Source organism: Pelodiscus sinensis, chromosome 23 (assembly GCF_052426305.1).
Source record: "Pelodiscus sinensis isolate ZL-2025 chromosome 23, ASM5242630v1, whole genome shotgun sequence".
Lineage (NCBI taxonomy): Eukaryota > Metazoa > Chordata > Testudines > Trionychidae > Pelodiscus > Pelodiscus sinensis.
In genome coordinates, this window is record NC_143074.1 from 3105522 (window position 1) to 3131945 (window position 26424).

Sequence of the window (26424 nt, forward strand, 5' to 3'; positions counted from 1 at the left end):
GGGAAGGAAGAGGAGCCTCTTCCCTGAGCCATACGCACCGTAGAGACAGAATCACCAATGACCATGTCACTTGGCTATCACCCAATTCCCATGACACCGTGCTAGAGCACTGGGGAAAGTGTGGAAAGAAGCGGGAATTTGGGGCACACTGAGATGTCTCCATTTCCTTGTGGCCTTGCTCCACCGACAAACTCAGCATCACTCGAGGTGCGTAAAAGGGCATGTGGTAAAGCCACCTCAAGTGTCAGAACTGCCTGAATGGTCACACAGCAGCAAACTGTAGAATCTCAGGGCGGGCAGAGACCTCAGGAGTCATCGAGTCCAGCCTGCCCAAAGCAGGGCCAACCCCAAAGCACTGGCTTAACACCACAAATTTCAATGGACAGAATGAAACAGGAAAAAGCACCTTTCGTGCGCTAAACTCAGAATGCGCGCCCCGCGCGGCTTGCTCGTGAGCACAGTGCAAGTCGCCCTCTTGTGGTACTCTGTGGAAAAGTGCCGAGGGAATGCGGCCTAGCACAGCACAACTCCCACGAGAGATCAGCACAAACACAGGGATCTGCCCAATTACAACCAAAGATGCGGGACGGGCTGGACAATTCACTGTTGTCATTAATAGGAACCATTTTAATTCGTGAGGAGACTACAGGCGTCTGTGCCTCGCACAATAACAATGACATCGCCCCCTTCTGTCCCGTTCCAAGCCAACTCACCTGCCGCTTTTTAAAGCGAGAGAACGGTCACACGACTGAACTCTGCCTGCCATACCGAACCCAGCCCCTCCGTGTCTCCCCTCTGAGCTGCGTAAGTCACCGTCACCTCAGAAAAGATCTCAGCCCCACAAACGGGAGGGGAGCGACCAGCCAGATGAGGTAAACTCCGTCATGCCCATACTGCCGTGAGAGCCGGGACCGTCCCACATGCGCCGAACCGTACCACTCAACGGGAAGGTTTCCCTGGCTGAGAGGTGAACGGCTTCCCCAGGAACGTGCCCGCAGCCACGGCACCGGGTGCCAGTCCCCCCTCACACACACACAGTGAAGTTAGTACTTACTGCCTTGTGAGGCTCCTTCACCTGAGGCAGCTTCAGTGTCTGCAAAGAGAAAGAGCCGCACTTAGACTTGCCAGCACATCCTACCAGACGTTTGACAGCACACAGCGACGTCGCCTGGGTCTCGGGGCGGGGGGAGAGGGGGGAAGCTGCAGTTTTGTAATTTCTGGCTCTGCAGTCTCTGTCCGCCAGGCTCTGTAATACCCAGGCCATAGCTGGCTGCAAGTCCCTTTTTCTAGAACACGCATGACACAGCAGATGCAACAGAGACCAGCCCCCAGGGATGCCAACTCTGACTAACTGCAGCTCTGAACTCAGCCCTAATTCAGCAGAGCCAGTCCGGGTGTGCCTGGTCCTACTGAGGGAGGAGAATACCATGAGTCTTTGCAGGCCTCATGCTGAAGGCTCCCTCCAGATTAAGCAGCTTAATCAGGAGGTGGGGATGGGGAATGAGGCCTGCCCAGGTCTCTCTCTCAAAGTGCAGCTGTTTGGGGGCTCTCGGTCATGAAAGGCTCCCAGGTTGTCCACATCCCTGAGCGATGCCGTTATACTGACTCAACTCCTGGTGCACAGTTCTCTCAGGGAGGTGGCGTGCCTGTGTCGGTCAGGAGAGGCTCTCCTGTCAGCACAGGCGGGAGACCAGAGCCTCTCTCTCTGGTGCGCTAGATGGCAGAGATCTCTCTGATCTCCCACCTTGCGGCTGGCTGCAGCCCCAGCTATTCTTCTCCCCCAGATGTTATCACTGAAGAGATGAGCAGAGAATGAGTGGTTCTGCAAGGCCCCATTGGCTCTTTATGTCCTCCCTTTTCAAAAAAATGCAAAACTTTGGAGACTGCACAAGTGTTGGTGTGAGAGCAGATAGTCCCAGTGGATTTGTGGCGGGAATGGCCAGACAGGCTGGGTGAAGTTTGCTCAACAGTTCAGGTATTACCAACTGAATTTGTAAATGTAAATCCAACATTTTCTACTACAGGTGGAACCTCTCTAGTCTGGAACCCTCGGGACCTCACCAGTTCCGAATGAGAGAATTTTATGGCCCACGGGAGGTCAAGATTGTCTAGCAGTATTACCAACACTTCCACAGCTTACTAGGGTGTTAGAGGACATTTAGGGGTACAATAGCGCTAAAGGACAACACAGAACACTAAGAGCCGGGACTGGTGGCTGTGAACAACTTTTATGGGACCAGAAACTTGGCCAAACTCATGAAAAGTGGACATCCAGCTCACTCAAATCATGCCGGACCACAGATGTTTCTGGATCAGAGAGGCTCAACCTGTAAATGACTGTTGAAATCCCTATGCCTCAAGTCTGGACAAGTGGTGTAAACACACAAATACAAATGTAAAAGGGAGAGCGGATGCTCTCTCCCTAAGGGATGCCAGAACTCTGGGCCACTTTGTCACTTTTCCAGATACTCTGGGCTCGAATCACAAGGGTTTTTAGGGCCCTGGGATGCTCCATGTTGCAACCCATGACTTTTAGGTGCCTAGTGTAACACTGAGATTCCTACATCTGAGTCAGTCATAGTGGTAAAGCCAGAAGGGATCCTGTCAGACCTGGGTACGACAGACTGCTCAACACCCGCACACTCAGCCCACCCCGGACAATGAATGGAGTCAGGCACCTAGCAATGGGATTCAGAAGAGCCGGCATACTGAGCTGCCAAAGCTAGCCAGAGGGAGCTGGGTGTGTCCTACGGCCTGCACCTCTTGGGACCCTGACGGTAAAGCCATTGCGGAGAAACTAAATGATTTCTTTGCTTCAGTCTTCACAGCTGAGGATGTTGGGGAGATTCCCGAATCTGCACCATCCTTTGTGGGTGATGAATCTGAGGAACTGTCCCGGATTGAAGTGTCATTAGAGGAGGTTTTGGAACAAATAGAAAAACTTAATGTTAACAAATCTCCGGGACTGGATGGCATTCATCCAAGGGTTCTAAAAGAACTCAAGTGGGAAATCGCTGAGCTATTATCTGTGGTTTGTAACCTACCCTTTAAATCGGCTTCCGTACCTAATGACCGGAAGGTAGCCAACGTGACACCAATATTTAAAAAGGGCTCTAGAGACAATCCTGGCAATTACAGACCGGTAAGTCTAACTTCAGTACCAGGCAAATTAGTCGAAACAATAGTAAAGAATAAAATTGTGAGGCACGCAGAAAAACATAATTTGTTGGACAAAAGTCAACATGGTTTCTGTAAAGGGAAATCATGTCTTACTAATCTATTAGCGTTCTTTGAAGGGGTTAACAAACATGCAGACAAGGGGGATCCAGTAGATATAGTATACTTAGATTTTCAGAAAGCCTTTGACAAGGTCCCTCACCAAAGGCTCTTGTGTAAATTATATTGCCATGGGATAAGAGGGAAGGTCCTTTCTTGGACTGAGAACTGGTTAAAAGACAGGAAACAAAGGGTAGGAATAAATGGTAAATTTTCAGAATGGAGAGGGGTAACTAGTGGTGTCCCCCAAGGGTTAGTCCTGGGACCAATCCTGTTCATCTTTTTCATAAATGATCTGGAGAAAGGGGTAAGCAGTGAGGTGGTAAAGTTTGCAGATGATACCAAACTGCTTAGGATAGTCAAGACAGAAGCAGACTGTGAGGGACTCCAAAAAGATCTCACCAAACTGTGTGATTGGGCAACAAAATGGCAAATGAAATTTAATGTGGATAAGTCACATCAGGAAAAATAACCCCAACTATACATACAATATGATGGGGGCTAATTTTGATATGAGAAATCAGGAAAGAGATCTTGGAGTTAGCGTGGACAGTTCTCTGAAAACTTCCACACAGTGTGCAGCGGCGGCCAAAAAGGCAAATAGGATGCTAGGAATTATTAAGAAAGGGATAGAAAATAAGAGACAGAATATCTTACTGCCCCTGTATAAAACTATGGTACGCCCACATCTTGAATACTGTGTACAGATGTGGTCTCCTCACCTCAAAAAAGATATTTTGGCCTTGGAAAGGGTTCAGAAAAGGGCAACTAAAATGATTAGGGGTTTGGAACGGGTCCCATATGAGGAGAGATTAAAGAGACTGGGACTTTTCAGTTTAGAAAAGTGGAGACTGAGGGGGGATATGATAGAGGTCTATAAAATCATGATTGGTGTGGAGAGGGCGAATAAAGAAAAGTTATTTATTAGTTCCCATAATAGAAGAACTAGAGGACACCAATGAAGTTAATGGGTAGCAGGTTTAAAACTAATAAAAAAAAGTTCTTCTTCACACAGCATGTAGTCAACCTGTGGAACTCCTTGCCAGAGGAAGCTGTGAAGGCTAGGACTATAACAGAGTTTAAAGAGAAGCTAGATAATTTCATGGAGGTTAGGTCCATAAAAGGCTATTAGCCAGGGGATAGACATGGTGTCCCTGGCCTGTGTTTGTCAGAGGCTGGAGAAGGATGGCAGGAGACAAATCACTTGATCATTGTCTTTGGTCCACCCTCTCTGGGGCACCTGGTGCTGGCCACTGTCGGCAGACAGGCTACTGGGCTAGATGGACCTTTGGTCTGACCTAGTATGGCCGTTCTTATGCGTTATGCCCAGGCTGCAGGAGGCCCTGTATGGCTCAGCTGTGAACCATCTCAGAGTTAGGAGCTGAAGGTATTTTCTGCCAGAAGCCAGGGGAGAAGGAAGAGAAGCCCCCTGTGGTTACAGTGCTCACCTGGAATGGGGTAGACCCCTCACATTCAAGGCCCCTCTCAAATGAAAAGGGATTTAAACCGGGGCTTCCCACCTCGCTCATGAATGCTCAAAACAAAGGGAGATTCTGAGATTGAGATTTGCCTCTGTCTCTCCTATTGTTCCACTGTGGCTAGAGAACAAGTCACTGGGCCAGAGAGGGGACAAGCACAGGTGTGACGCTACAGCCTGGTGGTTAAAGCATCCACTTAGGAGGTAAGGGATCCAATCCCCATTCTCCAACAATTCTCTCTCTCCAGAGCTATCTGTGTACAGTTCGGCAGAGGACTTTTTTGTGTGACTTGCTCTGGGGTTTAGGTAGCTAGATCTCTGGTCTGGGTCTGCAGTGCATAAGTACAGAGGCAGAAATGCAGATGACTAAGAAACTTTGTGTGGCATTGCGCCCCCATATTTTTATGGAACTAAGTTTTTGAATATGCATAACGCAAATATGCTTTGCGCAAATAAGGGCATGTACCCTGTCACTGGAGAGCTGCTAATCCCCTGAAATGTGTATACTCTATTTGTGTGCATGTATCATTCCTGTGTTTGATGAAGTACAAACCCGTTCATATATATAGATATGCTAATGAAGTCATTAGCAGTACTCAAGGAACTTAATAGCCCAGTGCTCAAGACAATAATCTGTGAAGAGCCCTGTTTTTCCTATAAACTGGATTATGGTTGGTCCTACAAAGCCATGTGACTATGCCACCTGGTGCTGGAATATATCTTGAATTTAGTACTTTTCCACAGAGGGTTGGGGAACTGAACAAAGACTTCCCACCTGGGGAAATTCTACATAAGCAATGAGACATGAATGATGATTGTCTTCAGCTGGCTCTGCAGACTGCTCCCCATCCTGAGTGAACACATGAAAAAACTTGGAAACAAAAGAGTGATAGGGACGGAAATGGACCCAGATCAGAGAGAACAGCTCTGGCCTGAAAAGACTTCACATGAAATGAGAACGAGGGTGATAAAGTATCATTTGTAACAACTTCGCTTAGTGTATTAGGCTCAGCTGGGCTCTTTTGTTTTATTTGAGCTTTGTAACTTACTTTGATCTGTCTGTGAACACTTGCAACCTACTTGTCATAAATACCTGTAAGTAATAAAATCACTTTTGTTTATTATCAAACCTAGTGTAAATAGCTGTTAAGGGGTGGGCGCGGGACAGAGGGCAACAGCTGTGCATCTCTCTCTTTCATTGATAAAAGGGACAAACATAAGAGCTTGCTCTGAGTAACACTTTTATGCGGAGTCAGATAGATTTCTCAAGGCTTCTGGTCCCACTGAGGCTGTGCGCCTGGGTGCTGTGTCAAGTCCCTGTGACTGAACCTTTCCATTGCTGAGCTGTTCTAAGTGTCTGTGTTGCTTTGTAACCCTAGCTCGGAGCTTTGCTGGGGGAGACCATAGAACAGATGGTAAGGTGCGCCAGAGGCAGATAATCAGGCTCAGTGGTACGATCTGCCCAGGTGACAGTCTCATGAGGATTTGTGTGATCCAAACTGTCACACTTTCACGGCAAAAATGTAGGCAGTGAATGAGTTTAGGTGCCTACACACAGGTGCTGGGCATGTTGCCACACCCCGCACTTGGAAGTGGTTTCCATCACATACACCCTTCAGTTTGATTCAGTGACTCTCCGCACTCCCACTATACAAACTACTTCAGCACCTCTACCTGCAGAGTGAACACCACTGGTCCCCAAATCTGGGACTTCGATGCCTATGGCATCAATTCCTTTGTGACTCCAGCCCTCTATGTCTCCAAATTCAGAGAAAGCACCCTGCTAACTGCAGCACGGAGGAGCGGAGCGAGGGAAAGATCGGTACAAAAGATGGGACAAAAGCCTGAGGGTCTCCCTCTCCAACTGCTTAGCATTACACTGCAGTTTTTGGCTTTTAATGTCGCACGTAGGAAAGAAAGCGCTGACCAGAAATAGCACAAATTGTGATTATATTCAAGGGCTTGCGTGAACCAGGCCGGGTAAGACTGCAAGCTGGAAAAACTGTAAACCTAAGCATTTGAATTTTAAAAAAACAGGTTGATTGGTCCCATATTTCAAAACCTACTTATTTAATAATAATGTGTAGGATGCTCCACAAAAGCAAGTTTGTTACTGTGAAAACCTTAACAGTAGCATTTCATAGCTTTTTTATATCTGCAACCCCAATTCATTCAGACATTTTTTTAAAAATTTCCCCCTTAAAAATAAATAAAAACATGGGGTTGTGAACTTCTGGATTTGTCCAATTCTGTTGGCCCTGCGGGTCAGACCAATGGTCCAACCAATGGTCCAGCTGGCCCGGCATCTTGGCTTCCGACAGTGGCCAGTGCCAGATACATTAGAGAGAATGAGCAGTACGGGGCAAGAATTAAATGATCCATTCCCTGTTGCCCAGCCTCAGCGCCTGACAGTCAGAGGTTCAGGGACACCCAGAGCATGGGGTTACGTCCTGGACCATTTGGCTAATAGCCACTGATGGGCCCATCTTCTCTGAACTTATCTAATCCTTTTTCCAATCCACTTGCATTTTTGGCCCTCACAGACTTCAGAGACAAGGAGTTCCAAGGTTGACGGGGTTGTGTGAAGAAGTACTTCCTTTTGTTTGTTTTAAACCTGCTACCCATTGGGTGACTCCCGCTTCTTGTGTTATGGGAAGGGGTAAATAACACTTCCTCATTCACCCTCTCCACACCAGCCATGATTTTATAGACCTCAATCCCGTCCCCTCTTAGTCATCTCTGTCCTAAGCGGAACAGTCCCGGTCTATTGAATCGTTTCCGTATGGAAGTTGCTTCATAGCCTCAGTTGTTGTTGTTGCCGTTCTCTGTACCTTTCCTAACTCTAGCAGGTCCTTTTTCCGTGTGTTCGTAGAGACGGGGCAACCAGAATGGCTTGCAATTGGGTAGACCATGGATGTACCCACTGACATAAGGACATTTTCTGTTATATTCACCTATCCCTTTTGTAATCGTTCTTAACGTTGTTAGCTTTTCTGACTGCTGTTTCACAATGAGCAGATGTTTTCAGAGAACTAACTACATGGATTCCAAACTCTCCTGCTTGAGAGGCAACAGCTAATGTAGACCCCATCATCTTGCACAGACCTTTGGGATTATGTTTTCCAATTTGCATTACTTTGTACTTCCCAACACTGAATTTCATCTGCCATTGCATTGCCCAGCCACCCAGTTCAGTGAGATCCCTTTGGGACTCTTAGCAAGTCAGATTTGGACTTAGCTACCTTAAGCAATACTGTATCTTCTGTAAACTTTGCCATCTTGCTCTTTACCCTCTTTTCCAGGTCCTTTATAAATATGTTGAATGGTGCTGATCACAATACCGATATTTGGGGGGGTGCAGCTATTACTTCTCTACCCTCTACTTCTCTCCTCTGTAAAAACTGACTCTAGTCCTGTCCTCTGTTTCCTGCCTTTTAACCAATTACTGATCCATGGCAGGACCTATCTCATGACAGCTTACTTTGCTTAGGAGCCTTTAGTGAGGGACCTTCTCAAAGTCTTTCTATCGGATAGGAAAGAAGATTTTTATACACATTTGTAATTATTTTAAAAACAATAAAATGTGTAATAAAGTTTGCACACTGCAGGAGACTGAAACACCTGATTAAAAATACACAAAAGTCATCTATGGAACTACCAAGTCATACAACTTCTCCGCAAATTGTCTAGGTTGGACATGACACCATTCTATCACTAAAACTAGCTGAGATACAATGCTGTATTGTAGAATTCTATTCTGCGGTGCATGAGTAACAACATAAGTAAACAATGAAAACTGAGAACTATGCATGCACAAAAGCATTTTTGGGATAATTTGTTATGGTACTTTCAAACAAGCCCCCTCTGACATTTTAAAGTTCAGCCATTTCTGAGTTATATATGTGCAGAAAAGTAGTAATTATTTTAAAGGGGAAAAACATATTTTTCCTATTTGTGTAATTCAAAGAGGCTTAATGAACAAAAGCCAAAACTATACCAGTCCTCAAATAATCTTTTGGCTGAGACCTAGGATGCAAAATTTTAGACTTCATCAAATCTATATCAATGCATTTCAGTTGGCTTTAAAAAAAAATCTACATGTTCTTGGTATGTGATTTTCAAAGCCAGATAATTTGGGTAAATCAAAGCCAATTTCCTTCAGTACCAGAAATACACTATTTCTCCTCAAGAAGGATTATCAGCCAGTCAGATTTCTACACCCAGAGATTTTAGCAGTAGACCTGCTCTAAAAGAGGTTGTCAAAATATGCATGTTAGGAAAAGTGTATTATTTCCATTCTCAAACAGCTAACCTGTTTTTCCCCCATCAGTTTCTTTTAAATCAACTTTGGGCAGATACCAATGCTAAACAATTTAAATCTGAAAACTTTGCAAAGTTATCAGAGAACAAAAATAGAAACCTAAATTAAACATGTCAATTCTGAACCTGCTGTAATCACAATAATGAATCACATCCTGAGATGGGGTAAATAAACACAGCTACACTGACTTCGATTGAGCTATCCTGATTTACAATAGACTCAGGACACAGCTGGTGTAGCCATGCCAAAAGAGAACAGTCAGTAAGTCTGCTGCACAATTACTAATTAATATCAAGCAAAAACATGCTGCATAAAAACTGTTATCATTCATTCAAGGATAAGATATTATCTTCAAGTACCCTCAAATTATTCTAGCAGAACCGATAGCTCTTGCTAGAATTAAAGTAAGCTTTATAACCCTCTTTTCAGTTGTTCACACCAATCTGAAAAATATTCCTTGGGGCAAAGGTTTTCTCTGTGTGGTCTCAGCTCAGATTATTTTTTTTATTTTAAATTTATTTTTGAACGTCTGTAATAAATTCAATCATGTTTGAGTTATGGAAAAGTGAAAGAAATGACAGTTGTCCCACTTAAAATGTTTAGATGATTTTCTGCTCACCTGACTCAAACATAAATGAACGATACAATTTATAACATTCAGGGTGCTTCCTTACTACTGATGATTCGGCCCTTTTGTGGTTTAAAAAGCTATAAACAAACAAAAAATACGGTGAGTTACAAGCTCTTAAGAACTGGATGTCATGCACGTGCAGTAGCATTTGCTGATGCTGGCATGTGTGATATATCTACTGTCACAGCTAGTTGGTATGGTGGAGATATCGCTGCAAAAATGCATTATAGTTGGAAATCTTTGTGCTCCAGCACAGCTTAGAACTGTGGTGTCCAACCAATTCTGAAGCCGCTACTGCTATAGCAAACGAGCCACATTATTCTGAAAATGTAAATAATTTTGTGAGCCAACTAGCCACGCTCCACCAGCCAAACAGCCACATGTGGCTAGTGTGTTGGACACCATGGACTTAGAACCTGCACAGGAAGCAAAGTCGTCTTGCTTTTGCAGGGCTTCTAAGCTTACCACAAAGGAATCTTTCAGCTACTTTAACTTCATCATGTCCCCTCCTCTGCCCTGTTAGTCTTCGCACTTGAAAAAGGATGGAAGAGAAATCTGTTATCTGCACTTCTGCGCCTGTGAAGATGTGTTTACACTCAGGGCAGGAATTTTACAAGGCTTTGCTCTCAGACACAAGCACTTGAACAAAAGCCCCAGGAACACTCGGAACTCACAAACTGCCAGGACCTCATTCCCTACAACTGTCCGACCATTTCAGAATTATACAGGGAAGGCTCTTCTGTGTAGGTAAATGCCAAATTCTCAAATAGGAAACAAACCATTCCCAGGAGGAACAAATCATCCTGTTTAAAGGGCAACATGCCACTTCCCAAATAGAACCTTCCACCCCACAAACGGGGAAGGCAGTGGAGGTGGATAAAGACAGAAAGTTCATGAAAGTTCTTCTAAAAGCCAGGATTACCCCCAAAAAAGTCATTTTCCAATTTTTTTTAGAGACGTCAGCACAAGGGTTCTGGCTCATGGAGATGAACCATTCAAAATAGTGGTTTTGAAAGAGAAAAAGAAACAGTAAGTGAAGCATCAGGCAGTAGAACTAGTAAAAAGACAAGCCCAATCGGCAACGAAAGTGGGGCAAAACATCTGCCAACTGCTATAGATATAGAGACTCCACTGGATGTATCCTCCATAATACAAAAGCCAACTCCTCTATAAGAAACATCCCAAAAAGGAACCAAACTCAAAGAAGCCAGAGAGTCCATGAGGCACCGCTGAATGATGATATTCCTCCCACAAGCCTTTCCTGGAAATAATAACCCTATGTAAAGTGGTGTGCACTGTACGAGTGTTTTCAATTTTGTATTCTGAACTGGAACAGATCTGAGGGCTAGTTGGCCTGTCTCTGAGGGTCCAAGACCTTCTAGCTGCAGGCCAGCCAGGTCATAATGGAAAACCATGTAGTCAGACAGGGTCCTTTTAATGACAGAAAAAAAACCTACTAACTTGGTGCCAAAAGAAACAAAAACCTGCAGGATCTTTGAAGGGCATTAGTCTATTCCAGAAAAAAAATAAAAACCATCTTTCAGTGAAGAGGAGAACTGGATACTTCTCCACAAAAAAAACCACACCACCCACACCCACACGCAATGGAAGGAAAGACCCCAAAGAAGTGGTGAAGGTACCACACACCAATGAGTTGTTCAGCTTTGAAAAAGAGCTGTTGTGGTCAGGTCAACTTGCCAAGAGAAATCAAACACTACAGACAGACAGGATAAATGCGGTGGACACGCTGGTGGCTTGGGAAGTTCAGAGAAAAGGCACTGGAAATCCAAGCAGCAGTAGTGTATGAAGTCAGAAGCTTGAGGTACTGAAAGAAGGCTTCCTCCCCGATTACTGTCAGGAGGAAGTGACTACAAGATTCCAGGAGTGAGCTACTGGCAGATGCAACGTGCACGAAGGAGGGAGGGGTAGAGCTGGAGAAAAATTTCAATGAACTATTTTTTTTTCAAAACACAGTTTCATTAATTCATGCAGTTTTAACAAACGATTTAGAAAAAAGAAATCAAACATTGACCCTTTCAACATTTTAAAATGAAATATTTTGATTTTTTGCTGTAAAATGACTTTTCATTTAGAAGAGGCCAGTGATTGTATTAAAAAGTCAAGTGTTTAAAATGCTCAAAATCAAAATGAAATGCTTTGTTTCACTTGAAACTTGTTGAAAATTTCCAAAATGTTTGTGCACAGTTCAGCCCCAAACAAATGTTTATCACCTTTCTGAAATTGCCAAAGGAAAGCAAAAAGTTAGTTATTTGCCCAGCTCTAGTGGGAGATACTCAAGCACCAGTGCCTTAGAAGGCCAAACAGAGCTGCGGGGACCAGTGTCACCAAAAGGTTTGGGTTTAAGATCTAACTACAGGATGTAAAATTATGAAATTAAAAACTCAGGTGTGAGAAGTGCCAAAGGTAGGGCTGCATCTACAACTTTTCACCGGACCATAAACTCCTAACATGGCCAGCTCATACAGTTAAGAATTACAATATAAGATTTACTTTTTACCTACAACTTTTGATACATATACACAAGGCTCGACAAATCCGTTTATCTATTCGCCCATGGGCGAGTAGATTTTAGCCGGTTGCCCCATTCACCAGCGGTGCAGGCATGCGCAGTGCGGGTCTGGCACATGCGCGGTGCGGGGCTGGCGAGTGGGTTTTCACCGTGATCTTCGAGCCCTGCATGTACACATGTAAAGCTTCTTGCAATACATTGCTTTCATTCTTTTATAATTTCACTTAAATCATCCTCATTATTGGAATGGTCCAGTATATTGGGCTCAAGAGATAACATTCTCTCTATATGCTATTACACTTTTTACTGGTTTTTCACTGAGCACGTACTTTAAACGTTCAACCCTCAGATTACTTAAACACGGCCAGACTTTTAGAAAACATTCACACAATATTCACTAGACCAAGCATGAGAAATTTCACACCAGAGGTACATTTTGAAAGTTGCAATTGACTGTAAAAAGGGATTTTGACTGGAAGTGCCATTTCAACTTCCAGCACAAAGATGATAGGGAGACACTACAGTCCACTACAGAAAAATACGAGGAAGGATTTAGCAGCCACTGTTAAAAGAATCTCAGTAAGTATTTAAGTAGTGACAAACAAGAGACTCTTCCATGTGTTACTTGCACAGAATTCCCTTCCTGGAAGATACACAAGGCCTCTGGATAATCTATTTATAATGCACCAATATCTTTAGAGACACGCAACGATTTCTCTTGGCCCGTCATTACCCAATTGATTTTCAGCAAAATAGGAAAGGATTAAAATATACAGATTGCCAGGAGTTTGGGGTGCCATGGACCATCCTTGCTACAGCAACTGGATTGCTGATGTTTTTGGAATGCTGCATCAGAGAGAACAGCCCACGTACAGCAAAGCACCCCCCCCCCCACACTCAAAATCCCTCCCAGGAAGAAGGCCCTGTAGAAAACCTCACTGATATCTTATTGAACGCAGTAGCTAGCGGGGATGTGCAGAAAGAACACAGCTGGAGGATGGATTCCCCTTCCCTCCGACTGCAGAAGCATTCATCCCAACAATGGCAAGGTGGTAGCACTTGGTAAGGTGGGCTTCTTACAATGACAGGCAGTAGCAGAAGAGGAATCGCAAAAGCCCGAGTGGTAACCTAGGATTCTCAAAGGTTTGAGCAGGAGAGAGATACCTCTATGCGCTCGCACATGGGTCTGGAAACAGTTGTAATACTTGTATTTCTTCCCACATATTCCACATTCATAAGACCCTGAAAAACAGGACAGAAAAGTATAGATCACCATATTAGATCAACAACAGGCAGATGGCCCCCAACCACAAATGGATAACAGTGCAGCTGTCAGCAAAAGAGGGTTGGGAGGTTTGTGGAGTTAAGTGAAGGGAATTTGTACTTCACTGGCTACCTCTAGATCCTTTTTTGCCGACTAATTGAAGAGTATTTGACATATTTTGCTACATTTACATTACATCGTTGTCATTTTATTAGTTTGGAAGAGCCAAAAATGGCCTGAATTTTAAGTTGACAAAATAATTTTTTTAGTTGTCAGAATAAACCTCGCAAATACCCCCTGTAAGCTTTTTTTAATCTTCATAATTTCTCAAGCAATGTAATTATCTCACAGAGCGATCTGGTAAGTATCTTGCAGGATACCAGATAGATAAAAACTTTAAGACCTTTATAGGGAAAACTCGTTTGAGTGCTGTATTTCTGCCTCTCGGTTTCCTATCTAATCTCAGAAGACAGACATCTACAGTCAGCAGTTGCAGAGACAGCAAAGTTGAGCTGGGAGAATAATCTGCAACAACAAAATTATTTTTCTATGAATTTAGCCTCTTCGGTTCATGGAAAATTCACAAGCAATTGGAGACACCCTCAAATATATTTGTCATTTAGAATTCTTAGATGGCTCTGGATTGGTTGCAAATCATTCTTTGCAATACATATAAGTCATTATTGGTGCTGTATTGGCTAGCTATGATTAATCATGGACTATTGCTTGTGCTCCCTGGTAGAAAGAGCCCATGAGTGGAAGGGAAAACAATACTTTATATGAGTGCATTGTTTGATCGCCACAGCTATCTGAGAATGTGTCTTTTAAATGTTCTTTTCCTGACCATGCAGAGCCAGAAAAACCTCATAGAAGTGAGTAAATATAAAAGGAGCCAAAGTGCACACATACACATTCCAATCAATATTCGCCATCTTTTTTTGTTTGTTTGTTTCTATACTTGCTCAGCTGAGCGATGTCTTTCAAGGGAAAAGCGTCAACCAGTTCTCTGTATTCTTTTGCCTATGTTCTTTCCTTCTCATTCAATGACCCGTCTTCTTTGTCTCTGAACCAACAACATTGTTATGGGAATGTTCTTTGTGTTGGGAAGGGTCTTGGTCACCAACTGGTGCTCAGGGGACATTCACAAGAATACACCACAGTACAGTGTGCTAGAGCAATGTCCGAATAAGATATTTTGGAAACAGTATCGAAAATGCTGTCTCTATTTTCAGAAGGGGAATCACACTTGGATGGAAGTGGATTTGGTTTGCTTCCCTCCCTGTATCTTAGCAAGAGCCATCCCCCCCAAAATATGAAGAGTCAAAGCATAGCAGATTTCAACCAATGAAAAGTAGCCAAATTCCGGGTCTCAACAGGTTGATATACTCCTCTGACATCATTTTGCATATTAAACTATTCATTATACCTGCTCCAAAACCCAAACTCTCTCATTATACAAGTACTCACAACCAAATAGAGTCAGTCAATGAATATATGCCTCACCACTTAGGTTACAAAGAATAACAATCCATCTGACTGTTAAACTCCTTCACAACAACAGGAAAACAGGACTGATAACCAATGGCCTACCAGCCAAATAGCCATGGAGATCACGGAGAAAACAAAGAGAGCAAGGGCCTCTTTTCTGATTTTTTTGCCCGGGTATCTTTCTTTTTTATTTCTCCCCGCTCCCCTGGAAATGGTATCTGCCTCAGATAAGTACATTTGGTTGAGCAGCATTCCACAAAGGGGGGAAAAACAGCCCACATCTGTAACCACGTGTTGCCTTCTAGCAGAAACCTGAAGCTGAACGTGCATGTCCATCACGAACACACGAGATTTCTTATCTAAACACGTGTCCATGAATCGGATGCCAAAAGAGGTGACAGGCTGTTAGTGCAAGCTACAGGGCCCATGGCTTGCCAAGGCTGCTGACCCTCTGTTACCCTTTGACTCTTTGCCTTCTCCAGGGCAGATCCCGCTAGTGAAGCAACTTGTGAGGGTCTGAGACGTGGATGCACGGGGCCAAAAGGAAAGCCCCACCAAACTCCTCGTCACCTTAAGGCCGCACTTGGACTCGAAATCTCCAAAAGTGAAAGGCCAGCGCTCTAAATTTACTGTCACTGAGACCCTTTTATTTCTCTCCGTGTATACACGAATGAAGACTCTGAGCTTACACTGTACTGAACCCTAAAAGAGCAGCTTCCAGAAACACCTGGTGCACAGGGCCTGCTTGTTCCATAACGTTAAAGAAGCAGGAGGGCTGACTCAGCACAGACCATCTTTGTGCCGATGTTTTCCTGGACTCTCGGCTAATTTTCCCAGCGGCTGTTTGCTTCACACCCTCAGAGGAGGGTCCATCTAGCCAATTCCTTTGAGCCCTTCAAGGGTAAGGTGAGAAACGTTAAAGCTCCATGCCTTGAAGACGGGACAATGTGTGGCTACAGTCATGGGATGCAAGCAAGTACTCTGTGGAACTGGAGTCCTCCGATTATAACCGAGAAAGCCCAAAAGGAGAGGCCTGTGTTTAGAAAAAGAGCCTGTGATACAGTGGCTTTCTGGGGAAGAGGAGGCAGAAACAGCTACGCTCCTCTCCAAAACAAGAGAAAGCAGTAACGAACTGCCCCAATCAATGTGTTATTTAAGGAGGTGGCCAGACAAGATGAAGAGAGACATCTTGCATGCTTGTGGCTTACAAGGAATATGCCTCTGTAGCCTTGGGCACTGTTACTATGGTCATGGGTACATCTTGGGTTATTGGCCATGTCGGGACCTGTCGTGCGGGTTAAAACTGCCTAAAGCATGGAAAAAGATGAAAGTGGGAGGGGAGAGGTGTGGTTAACGGGTGCGCAAGACTTCGTTAGATTTTTTTTCCCCCCTGAGTCTTGTGTTTGGAACTCGTGCAACATGTCAGTTGCATCTAAAGCATCCCCTTGCTCTGTGATCCCTGGTTAAACTGCCACACCCTTCCACATACCGGAGGTGTATCTCAATGCATGGTCAAAAATCCAGGTGCCCGAATATCGAGTTCGTGTATATCCAGCGGGAGAGCTGTGTTCCACTGCTTTTCCATCTAAATTGCACAAAAAGAAAATCAGACAAGAGCCCTTAAAGTGGATGAATTTCCAAAAGATAACGAGGGTTGAAACCAAGTAAAAATGTCACACACTTGAGCCATGCCGTGTGCTTATGCCAAGATGTTAAAGGTCACACTGCATTTTCTAAAGGTTTGTGCACCACTGTTTAATTCAGAATAAATATTGGAAGCCCCAAAGTAGCTTAGCAGGTGATGGAGCTGCCTCTTAGACTGAATTAAATCTAATTAGTTTGAGGGTCTCGGATCAGACAGGATCACTATCACAAGCCTCACCTCCTCGAACAGTTACAACCCCACCACTTCACTTGACAAGTCTTCTTCAGGAAGTTCTGATGGCGTTTCACTGCCCTGCTGTGCTCATTTAAACTGAGTCTCATGCACAATTCCTCCTGACCAAACCCCAGACGATAAAATCCCCAAATCCAAATACTGGAATGAGCCAATCCCCAATGTTACAAGACAGACATTGGGCCACTCACAAAATCCCATCCAGTCTCAGTTCCCCATTCTCTCACCTTCCCGAGCCATTTCTGCTCGTTGGCTCCCAGGTAGATTTTTAAGGGAACGTCTGCCTGCCTCCCAAGCTATGCCCTTCCAAGAAACAGCAGCGCTGGAGCTATTCGGACAGCCTGGGGCTCGAAGGCAGCAGGTGAGGTCACCAGTAAAATGACAGTTTCTAACAGCGTGTAGTTCAGAAATAACAGACGGTATCATCAGGATATTCCTTAGGCCTGCCTGCCAAAATTTAGAGAACAGAGGGCCTGAGGTTGCCAGAATTTTGTCATCGACCAAAGCTGCTGCCAATTGTTCTGTAAACTCTGATTGCTTGTGATGTCCAAATGGCAAGACAACGCCCAAGAGAAGGTGCAAGTGTTCTTTGGGAATGAAGAGCTCCTAACAGAGATGGACCAGCATAGGTATGTCAACAAGCTTGAGGGACCACTGCATGCATCACACTGAACTGTATTCACTTTCAACAAAGTGGAGGACCACAAAAAATGATGCAGGGGCTGGAGCACATGACCTACAAGGAGCGGCTGAGGGACTTGGTCTTGTTTAGTCTGCAGAAGAGAAGAGTGAGGGGGGATTTGAGAGCAGCCTTCAACTACCCAAAGGGGGAGTTCCAAAGAAGATGGAGAGAGGCTGTTCTCAGTAGTGACGGATGGCAGAATGAGGAGCAATGGTCTCAAGTTGCAGTGGGGAAGGTACAGGTTGGATATTAAAAAATACTATTTCACCAGGAGGGTGGGGAATCACTGGGCTGGGTTCCTTAGGGAGGAGGTGGATTCTCCATCCCCAGAGGCGTTTAAGTCCCGGCTTGACGAAGCCCTGGCTGGGATGATTTTGTTGGGATTGGTCTTGCTTTTAAGCAGGGGTTGGACTTGATGACTCCTCAGGTCTCTTGCCACAGAGTTTGGAGCAGGCCAGACTTCCAGAGAGAGGTAACTGAATCAGAGAACTGAGAACCGCTGATCTAGGTATCTGCCTTAAACAGTGCAGAGCTAATAACAACAGAAAGGGGACATCCTGGCTGAGGCTGAGCAACGCGGCAAGCTGATGGGCGACCTCTGTCTCAGACAAGGAGCCAAGCCGCCTTATCCAGATTTTCCAGTCACCTCCAGAGTCAGAACTCTGTCTTATGAAGAAGGCTCCTTGTCACCGTGGAGCCTTCATCTGCTTTGTCACCACCAGTGTCACGGTCGCTGAGGGACATGCAGCAGTTCTGATCTGAACAATCCATTTCCTGATGAACGGACAACGCTGCTCTCATGGAAAGTGATACCGTGTGAGGCTGGCGGAAAGGATCCCACATTCCCTCCCTCTCACTGCTCCTTTACTCCTCCACCCCTGACCAATTACCCCTTCAGAGAGCCCACATCTCAATGAAGAAGGGTAAAACCCGCCCTGCTTTGCCTTCACTGCTGAAGCAACCAAAACAACGGGCCCCTGGTTCCACTCACAGTCAAGCGTTCAGAAGGCAACTCTCACAGAGAACTCCTCAACTGGCGGCAGACAACACGAGGCCTTTCCTTACCAACCCGCCTAAGCCTTGCTAACCCCAAACGAAGCCCAGCAGCAAAATACCGCCAGTGCTCAACTTGCAGAGATGATGTTGGCAGCTTTGGGATTACTGCCGGGTTGTGGTTCTGAAGGGCAGTAATGGTGAATGGTGGAGCCCCGGCATTGAGGGAGAAACTGTTTGAAAAGCCACAAGATGCTGATCCAGGCCCTTCTGTTTCCTCAGGGCGCAGCAGGCGGGGGTCACACAGAAAAGGTATTCAGCGTGCCACCTCCCTGGCGAGGAGGGGCAACGCGAGTGGCCCGACGGGTGGGTACACTCCAAGGACAATGGAATCAGCTGCTCGCAGCCAATGGCTTCGGGATCAAGGCGGCTTTAATGAAAACCAGCAGCTAGGATATAAAATAAAATTTAAAAACCACCGCGATGCTCAATTCATTTCAAGGGGGCACTACTGGCTGGGAGAATTTTCCCGGTGCCTTTTTCAGTTCACTCTGTATTGCTTCAAACCTGTTAATAACATCTCCTCCCCCGCCCACAACATAACCTCTCCCGACCTGTAACACCGCGTCGCGTCCCCTCTCCTCCCCAGGGCTGTGGTCCAGACATGGCATTCTGATGCAAGTTCAGCATATGCCAACATGGCTGCCCTCTGTCCATTTCTACAGGGCTACTGTCCCTGTCATCTGGGGAAGGGCTCTGTGGGAACGATATTTGTGGGCTGCTTGCTGACATGGAGCCAGCAGGGGGAGCTCTCGCCCAGTTCTTTGGAGGACACGCTGCAGACTTCTGGAGTCACAGCCCCTCTGGGGTGCCCTGCCAAAAAGCACGGGGACTGGTGTGACAGAGATCCCTGGGGACACCTGATCCTCACCTTCCTTCTAGCACAACCCTGAGGGGCTCTGGTCTGGCCAGCAGGCCACCCCGCTCTGCATTCCTCCTCACCAGCAGGGAATTGTGGGTGCTCACTGCCCCTTACAAGTTGGAAAAGATTTTATACCAATTTATACGCATACGAAGGTAGATCAAACGATGGGATCAAGCAGGCCTGCAGTCTCTCTCTCAACCCTTTCTTTCCCCTCTATAGACACCAGTTTTCCCTTTTTAGGCTGATGAAAGTCGCCAGCTGGGTCCCATGGGCTGCTTGGTACTTCCTACCCGAAGCGAGGAAAGTATCCTTTGTAACAGCTGTTCTAGCCGGGGAGCGGACGGCAAACACAGAGGAGAAGAAAAAAACAATACCCTGGACCAGCCCCCGGCTAATGACAAGTTCTAGAGGTTCTCTCTGCAGCAACGGGGGTTACAAGCCCAAGCATTGTAACAGGCTGGGGAGCGACTGGCTAAGGAGCAGTTCTGCAGAAAAGGACCCGGGGGTTACAGTGGAGGAGAAGCTGGATAGAAGTCAACAGGGTGCCCTTGCTGCCAAGAAGGTTAATGGCATATTAGGGTGCATTAGGAGGAGTATTACGTCCAGTTCAGGGCCCCCCACTACAGAAAGTGGACTCATTGGAGAGGGTCCAGCGGAGGGCGACCAAAATGGTTAAGGGGTGGAGCACACGACCTATGAGGAGAAGCTGAGGGATTTGGGCTTCAGTCTACAGAAAAGAAGAGTGAGGGGGGATTTGATAGCAGCCTTCAAATTCCTGAAGGGAGGTTCCAAACAGGACGGAGAGAGGCTGTTTTCAGTGCTGGCTGAACGAGGAGCAATGGTCTCAAGTTGCAGTGGGGGAGGTCTAGGTTGGATAGTAGGAAAAACTATTTCACTAGGAGCATGGTGAAGCACTGGGATGGGTTCCCTAGGGAAGTCGTGGTGTTTCCATCCCTAGAGGTTTTTAAGTCTCCTCTTGACAAAGCCCTGGCTGGGATGATTTAGTTGAGATTGGTCCTGCTTTGGGCAGAGGGCTGGACTCGATCACCTCCTGAGGTTTCTTCCAGCCCTAGGCATCTATGATCAGAAACAGTCCCTTGGGGCAGATGAAACATTAATACTAACAGCGAATAAACCATGATGGCCACAGGCAAATCTTCCTAGTTTCCTTCCCAGTCCCTAAATCTAATAAGCTACTTTCCCCATGGTGTAACTCCTTCTTCTTCCTGTCACACAGACTTATTCTTGTTTGAGCAATTGTTCTTGGAGCTCAGCCTTGTTAAGCTGACGACAGAAGCTTCTCCATTTACAGCTGGTGGAGGAGTCACCGTTGAAAGCAGCTCTCTCCCTCTTTCAGAAATGTCCAGTTTCTGGAATACTTTTCAGGAGAAAGATGGTCTCTTTGTGGTTCAAGGCACTTGACTCAGGAGGTGGTTAAAAACCTTCCAAAACTTTTCTAACTTTTTTTTGACTGAAACTTGGGTTTTTATTACACTTTTCATGAAAAGCGACTGTGTCCCTCAAAAATATTGCAATTTTCTATGTCAGAAAAACCAAACATTTTTCACTGTTTGGCAGCTTTTGCCCAAAGCCGTCAGTCCACAGCTGTTAAAAACAAAACACTTCAGCTAAAATCCAGAAAGTGTCCCAGTTCCAGCCCAAGAGTTTGGGGGTTTGAGGGTTTGGATAAAATTTCTACAAAAAGGAAATCCTCCAGTTTTGTCTTGTGAGGTCTTGTGTGCTGCTGCCCAAGTCATTTAATCTCTCAGAAGCTCAGGGCCTCATCTGAAAAGTGAGGATAATAATTCTTCCTTTCTCTTGTCTATTTAGATTGTAAATCCTTTTGTGTAGAGAGAGAAACAGAAAGGGAGAGTGTTTGTGTGCATCAGCTCAGTACTCAGAGGTTCTCTGCTCTCCTTGGAATTTATAAGACTCATACTGAAATAAGGACCCAACCACCAACAGACGTATCAGGTAGTAGCTTACCGAGTGTCTGCTGGTTGCGGACCCCTCCGATCACCACACAGATTTCGGCTGGCACATCTCCTGTCCCATCCTTTACGTTCTTCTTGGAATCTTTGGCGTCATCCTGCCAGATCACCTCTTGAATGTAGTCATCTGGTACCTCTGTTTTCACCTTCACTTCAGTCATTGTGCCGGGCTCTTCGCTCGGCGAGGACTGAGATGTCACAGAATCGGAGCCCTCTGCTTTCGGGCTCTTGGGGCTCCTTTTCAAGTGCTCCCTGGGTACAGGAAAGAGGAAAAAAATAAGAATTCTTATTTTCTAGCTCAATTTTGAGTTACTGACACCAAAGTAAAGGTACTTTTGTTTTTACGGTTCATTTAAGATTACTGTGTTTGTATGTGTCTTTGATAAATGATAAGTACTTAGAAAAGTCATAAAACTGTTTATTAGTAATGAAAACAACCTTAACTATCATAAATGAACTCACTCATGAAATGCAAATGTTTGCACCAAGCCATTAGTCCTTCCAAGTCCAGAACCTGCTCCCACACAGCTCAGAATCTGATGCATCAGAGGAAAGCAAATAGTCCAAGTGATATGTCCTCGAAGGAGAAAATTTGCTTCTCACCCTTTTGCTTTACAACCTGGAGAAACTTTCACAACGGTTCAGAAAATAAAATCTCTGAATCTGATGCACCGGGCTTCCTGTGTACCCCACATTTGACAACATTTTCATTGCACGCCCCCAAAGAATGCAGCTCCTTCCGCTGCATACCCTTCACTGCAATGCAAACCCCAACACGGCCACCCTTCAACATGGGCCTGCATCAGATTAAACATCACGTTCATGGCATGGAAGAGAGTAATCCAAACATTAACATAAATCAGGGATGATATTAAAGCGTGAAGAGCTGCAAATGCCAGAGAACAAGTGAAAAAAGAGAGAATCATAGAAATCTACAGTTGAAAGGGACCTTGAGAGGTCATCTAGACTAATTCCCTGCACTCAAGGCAGGACTAAGTATTATCTCAACCATTCTTGACAGATGTTTGTCTAACCTTTTCTTAAAAATCTCCCATGACAGTGATTCCACAACCCCCTTTAGGCAATTTGTTCCAATGTTTAACCACCCTGACAGGAAGTTTTTCCTAGTGTTCAACCTAAACCTCCCTTGCTGAAAATTTAAGCCCATTGCTTCTTGCCCTGTCTTGAGAGGAACACGTCTCCCTTCTCTTGTAACAACCTTTTATGTATTTGAAAAATGTTATGTCAGTTTTCTCTTTTCCAGACTAAACAAACCCCATTATTTCAATCTTCACTCATAGGTTATGTTTTCTAGACCTTTAATCATTTTTGTTGCTCTCTTCTGATCTTTCTCCTATTTATCCACATCATTTCTGAAATGTGGCTCCAGTTGAGGCCTTATCAGCGATGAATATAGCAGAAGAATTAATTCTTGCATCTTGCTTACACAACTCCTTCGGATATACCTTAGAATGTTGTTCACTCAGATTCAGAAAGCTTAGAAATAGGATAAGGAAACAGAATGAGATTCCACGTTGGAAAAACAAAGCTAATACTATGTTGGAGGAAAACAGTATTTTTAAAAGCACAGATACTTACCAGAAGGGAGAAACCTGGAAATCAAAAGTCTGACAGAGAGCTAAAGCTAATAATGGGCAGCAAATTCATTCTCCTCTGGTAATGTGATATGGCAGCAAAACAAAATGAAAACAATTTTGGTCTTCTTAGACAGAAGAATCATCAGAATGCAGCCCCTTTTAAAAATGACTCCCCATGATCACCAGCTCCCGTCTGCCCACCCAGCGGATCCAGTGCTTGGGGGGAAGGGGAAACCAGCTTTTAAGCCAGGGGAGGGATGCATGTCTCCTGACTAAGGAACAGACAGACAAACCGACACACAAATTGACAAGCTCTCTGAATTATATAGCAGCTATAGGTATCCCTTTCTCCACCTCTGTCCCATTGCTGGTCCAGTTGAGTTATGGCTGTCCTGGTCTCCATCTCTTGCCCCTTGCTGCCATTCTGCAGTATAACTGTCCCTCCTGCCAGACCCCTCCCCCTACGATTTTATGAGAAACAACTGAATTCCATGCATATCCCATTATCCTGACCTGCCAGCCAAATGTGGTGGTCTTAGTTCTGACTGTTTAGGAGTTCTTGAACAAATGGACTCACAGATGGACGGACAGACAGACACACATTTCTAAAATAGTAAGATGTGCTATTATAACTAGGAATAATGGATGAAATTAAATAAAAGAAAACTTAGGATGACCATCAGGTTAAGATCTGCTACTCCAGAGATCTGTTTAACCATTAAGTAGTGGAAGAGGAGGACGTCCCATTGCCTCGGCTATTGAAATGAAGACATCCCACACCACTAATAAACACACCGTCAAACTAGCACGATACTACTGAAAGGAGGCAACTAATCAGGATTATCAACCGCTATCATTGAAAGAAAAAATGCACAGGGGCAGTAGGGAGTTGATGGCAAGGAGAGGAGTAATTGAACAATGCGAACAATCTTTAGTAACAATTACTGCACAACCTCCTATACAGGTACGGAGTTGCTGATTCAATGGGTCAGTTCCAACAAGTCAGAAATTATACGCCCTCATTCCTTCATTTTCATTAAAAAATGAAATGTATAATTAATGGCCTCCAAACAGAAAGGAAAATCATTCCTAAATCGCCAATAGAGGCACACTTCCTCTTATCTAGCCACATTTTCTTGAAAATCATTCAGAGCTTTTATAATTGATAAAGATGAATTTACACAGAAACATGTCAATAAAAATAAGGAGTTCTTTAAGAGGAATTTATTAGATGGCCAAAAAGCCCTGACAACTTTGGCTAAAAGTTTTTCTATGGCAAAATGAAGGCAGTAAACAGAAATAAAAAAGTAACATATAACAAATGGAAAAGGGGAAAATAGGTCACAACTAATCTAAATTAAAAGTTATAAAATACAGAAAATTGATAAGGAAAGCTAAGGACATAACGGGAAAAAAATCTATGTCTGGAAGAGCTAACGATAACAGGAAGGCATCTTTGATTTTTTTTGTTTGAATATTTAAAATATATTAGGCATAAAAAGCATCCTATTGAGGGCACAGGTCCATTTCTAGATAGAGATGGGAAAATTGTTAATGATATGAAAAACACAGAAGTATTCAGTAAATATTTCTGTTGTGTGTTTGGGAAGAAGCAAGGTGGTGTACTTATATCACAGGAGGATAATGAAGTACTCTACAGTCCATTAGTAACCAAGGAGAGTGTTAATTATCAGCTACCATGGACAAACCTGGATAACAGGCACCCAGGAGTCCTAAAAGAATTGGTAAAGAAATCTCTGGCCTGCTGATGGTCATGTTTCACCACCAGGGTGTGATGGGATATACCATACCTTCTGAGACTCTCTACTGGAGATAGGGTTGCCAGATTGTTTAGTCAAAACTACCATCACATCCCCCCCCCCCCGCCCCCAAAAAAACAGGGAAAAAATTCCGTTGAGAAAAAAAAAGGGGGAGACCAAAGTTGTTAAGCGAAAAATAAATAAAAAAAAAGGACCCTGAGAGTTAAGCTAAGAAATAAAATAATAACAATAAAAAAAACCCCAGCATGGCCCCTTTAAGAAATGCTTTTTGGCCCTAACAGGCTGCCCACTATTCTGTCTTCCTGCTCCCGGCCAGACAGCTCCCCTGCGGAACCCAGTAAACACCAGGGATTTTCACCTCCTGGATGGGAAAAAAAATCCGAAAATACCAGACATTTTGGGTGTCCGGTATTTTCTGAATTTTTTTTTTTACCGGACAGGAGGCGAAAATACCGGATGGTCCAGGTCAATACCGGACACCTGGCAACTCCTAGCTGGAAATCTCATTACCCCGTCACACCTCACCCCGAAAAAAAGGCTGTGAAGAAGGCCCTTTGAGCTGCCTAGAGCAGCTGTGTGGGGCAGAGCCAATCATCAGTTCCTTGCTGTGGCTGCAGCACTGTAGATGGTGTGTGGCTGGCTGACCGGAGCTTCCAGGAGCCACCCTGAGCTGGCTGTGGGAACTCCATTAGGACAAAGCCCTGAGGTAAGGCTGAAGACAGTGCAAGGCCGCAGGGAAATAGAGAAGCAATTAAAGGACCTAGGCAAGGCCCTGTAAGCAGGGACAAACAGAGAGAGGGCGCAGACATCCGGTCACGGGGGTGCTCGCAAGAGGTGAGGACATCCTGTTACACAGGGACATTCCGGAAGACGGAAGGGTGCTAATGTTGTGCCGATGTGCAAAAAGGGATGATCTATAGATTGGTTATCTGACATCAGTCCCAGGCAAAATAAGGGAAACGCTGATATGGGATTCAATTAATAAAAGAATTAACAGAGAAATATAATTAATGCTAAGAGGTTTTATGGAAAACAGATATTGTCAAACAAATCTGATTTCATTCTTTGATGAGACTGCAAGTTTGGCTGACAAAGGTAACTGCAGATGTAATATACTTGGACTTCTGTAAGACAGATGATTTAGTACCATAATACGTTAAATAATATGATAAAATAAGCACCAGAGAATATTGACAGAGCGCGAGTTTAATGGATTAAGGACTTGATGACCTCGCAAGTCCCAAAAAGCACAGGCCTATGCAAATGATAATGGAATGGGACGTTTCTAGTGGGGTTTCGCCGGGATTGACTCTAGGGCGGAAGCTATTTGAGTTTTCTTCAGTGAGCTTGAAGTAAGTATAAAAGCACTGCTGAACAAATAAAAGATGACTGGAGTGCTAAGTCATATAACAATCTGGCTCACTTGGTAAACGAGGCCCATTTAAAGGTGCGTCTTACAACAGCTAAATGAAAAGTCATACTTCTAGGAGCAAGGGTACAAGCCACAACTATGCAAGGTGGAGAAAGGCAGAACAAGAATCTATGGCTGGAAGCTGAAACCAGACAAATT

At 44.7% G+C, this 26424-nt stretch overlaps 1 protein-coding gene across 28 annotated transcripts in view; it reads right to left on the reverse strand.

The window, feature by feature from the left end:
• ZNF618 (zinc finger protein 618) overlaps window positions 1-26424 on the reverse strand; it is a 214572-nt gene that overhangs the window by 64166 nt on the left and 123982 nt on the right. For 17 of the 28 annotated variants that reach the window (XM_075905315.2, XM_075905313.2, XM_075905311.2 and 14 more), the window contains exons 3-6: window positions 21471-21727; window positions 16477-16572; window positions 13400-13477; window positions 1055-1093 (exon numbers count right to left, since the gene is read on the reverse strand). In XM_075905315.2, coding sequence (XP_075761430.2) covers window positions 1055-1093; window positions 13400-13477; window positions 16477-16572; window positions 21471-21727 — 470 coding nt within the window. The remainder of the gene's footprint in view (window positions 1-1054; window positions 1094-13399; window positions 13478-16476; window positions 16573-21470; window positions 21728-26424) is intronic. The other 11 variants (XM_075905317.2, XM_075905318.2, XM_075905316.2 and 8 more) reach the window with 5 other exon arrangements.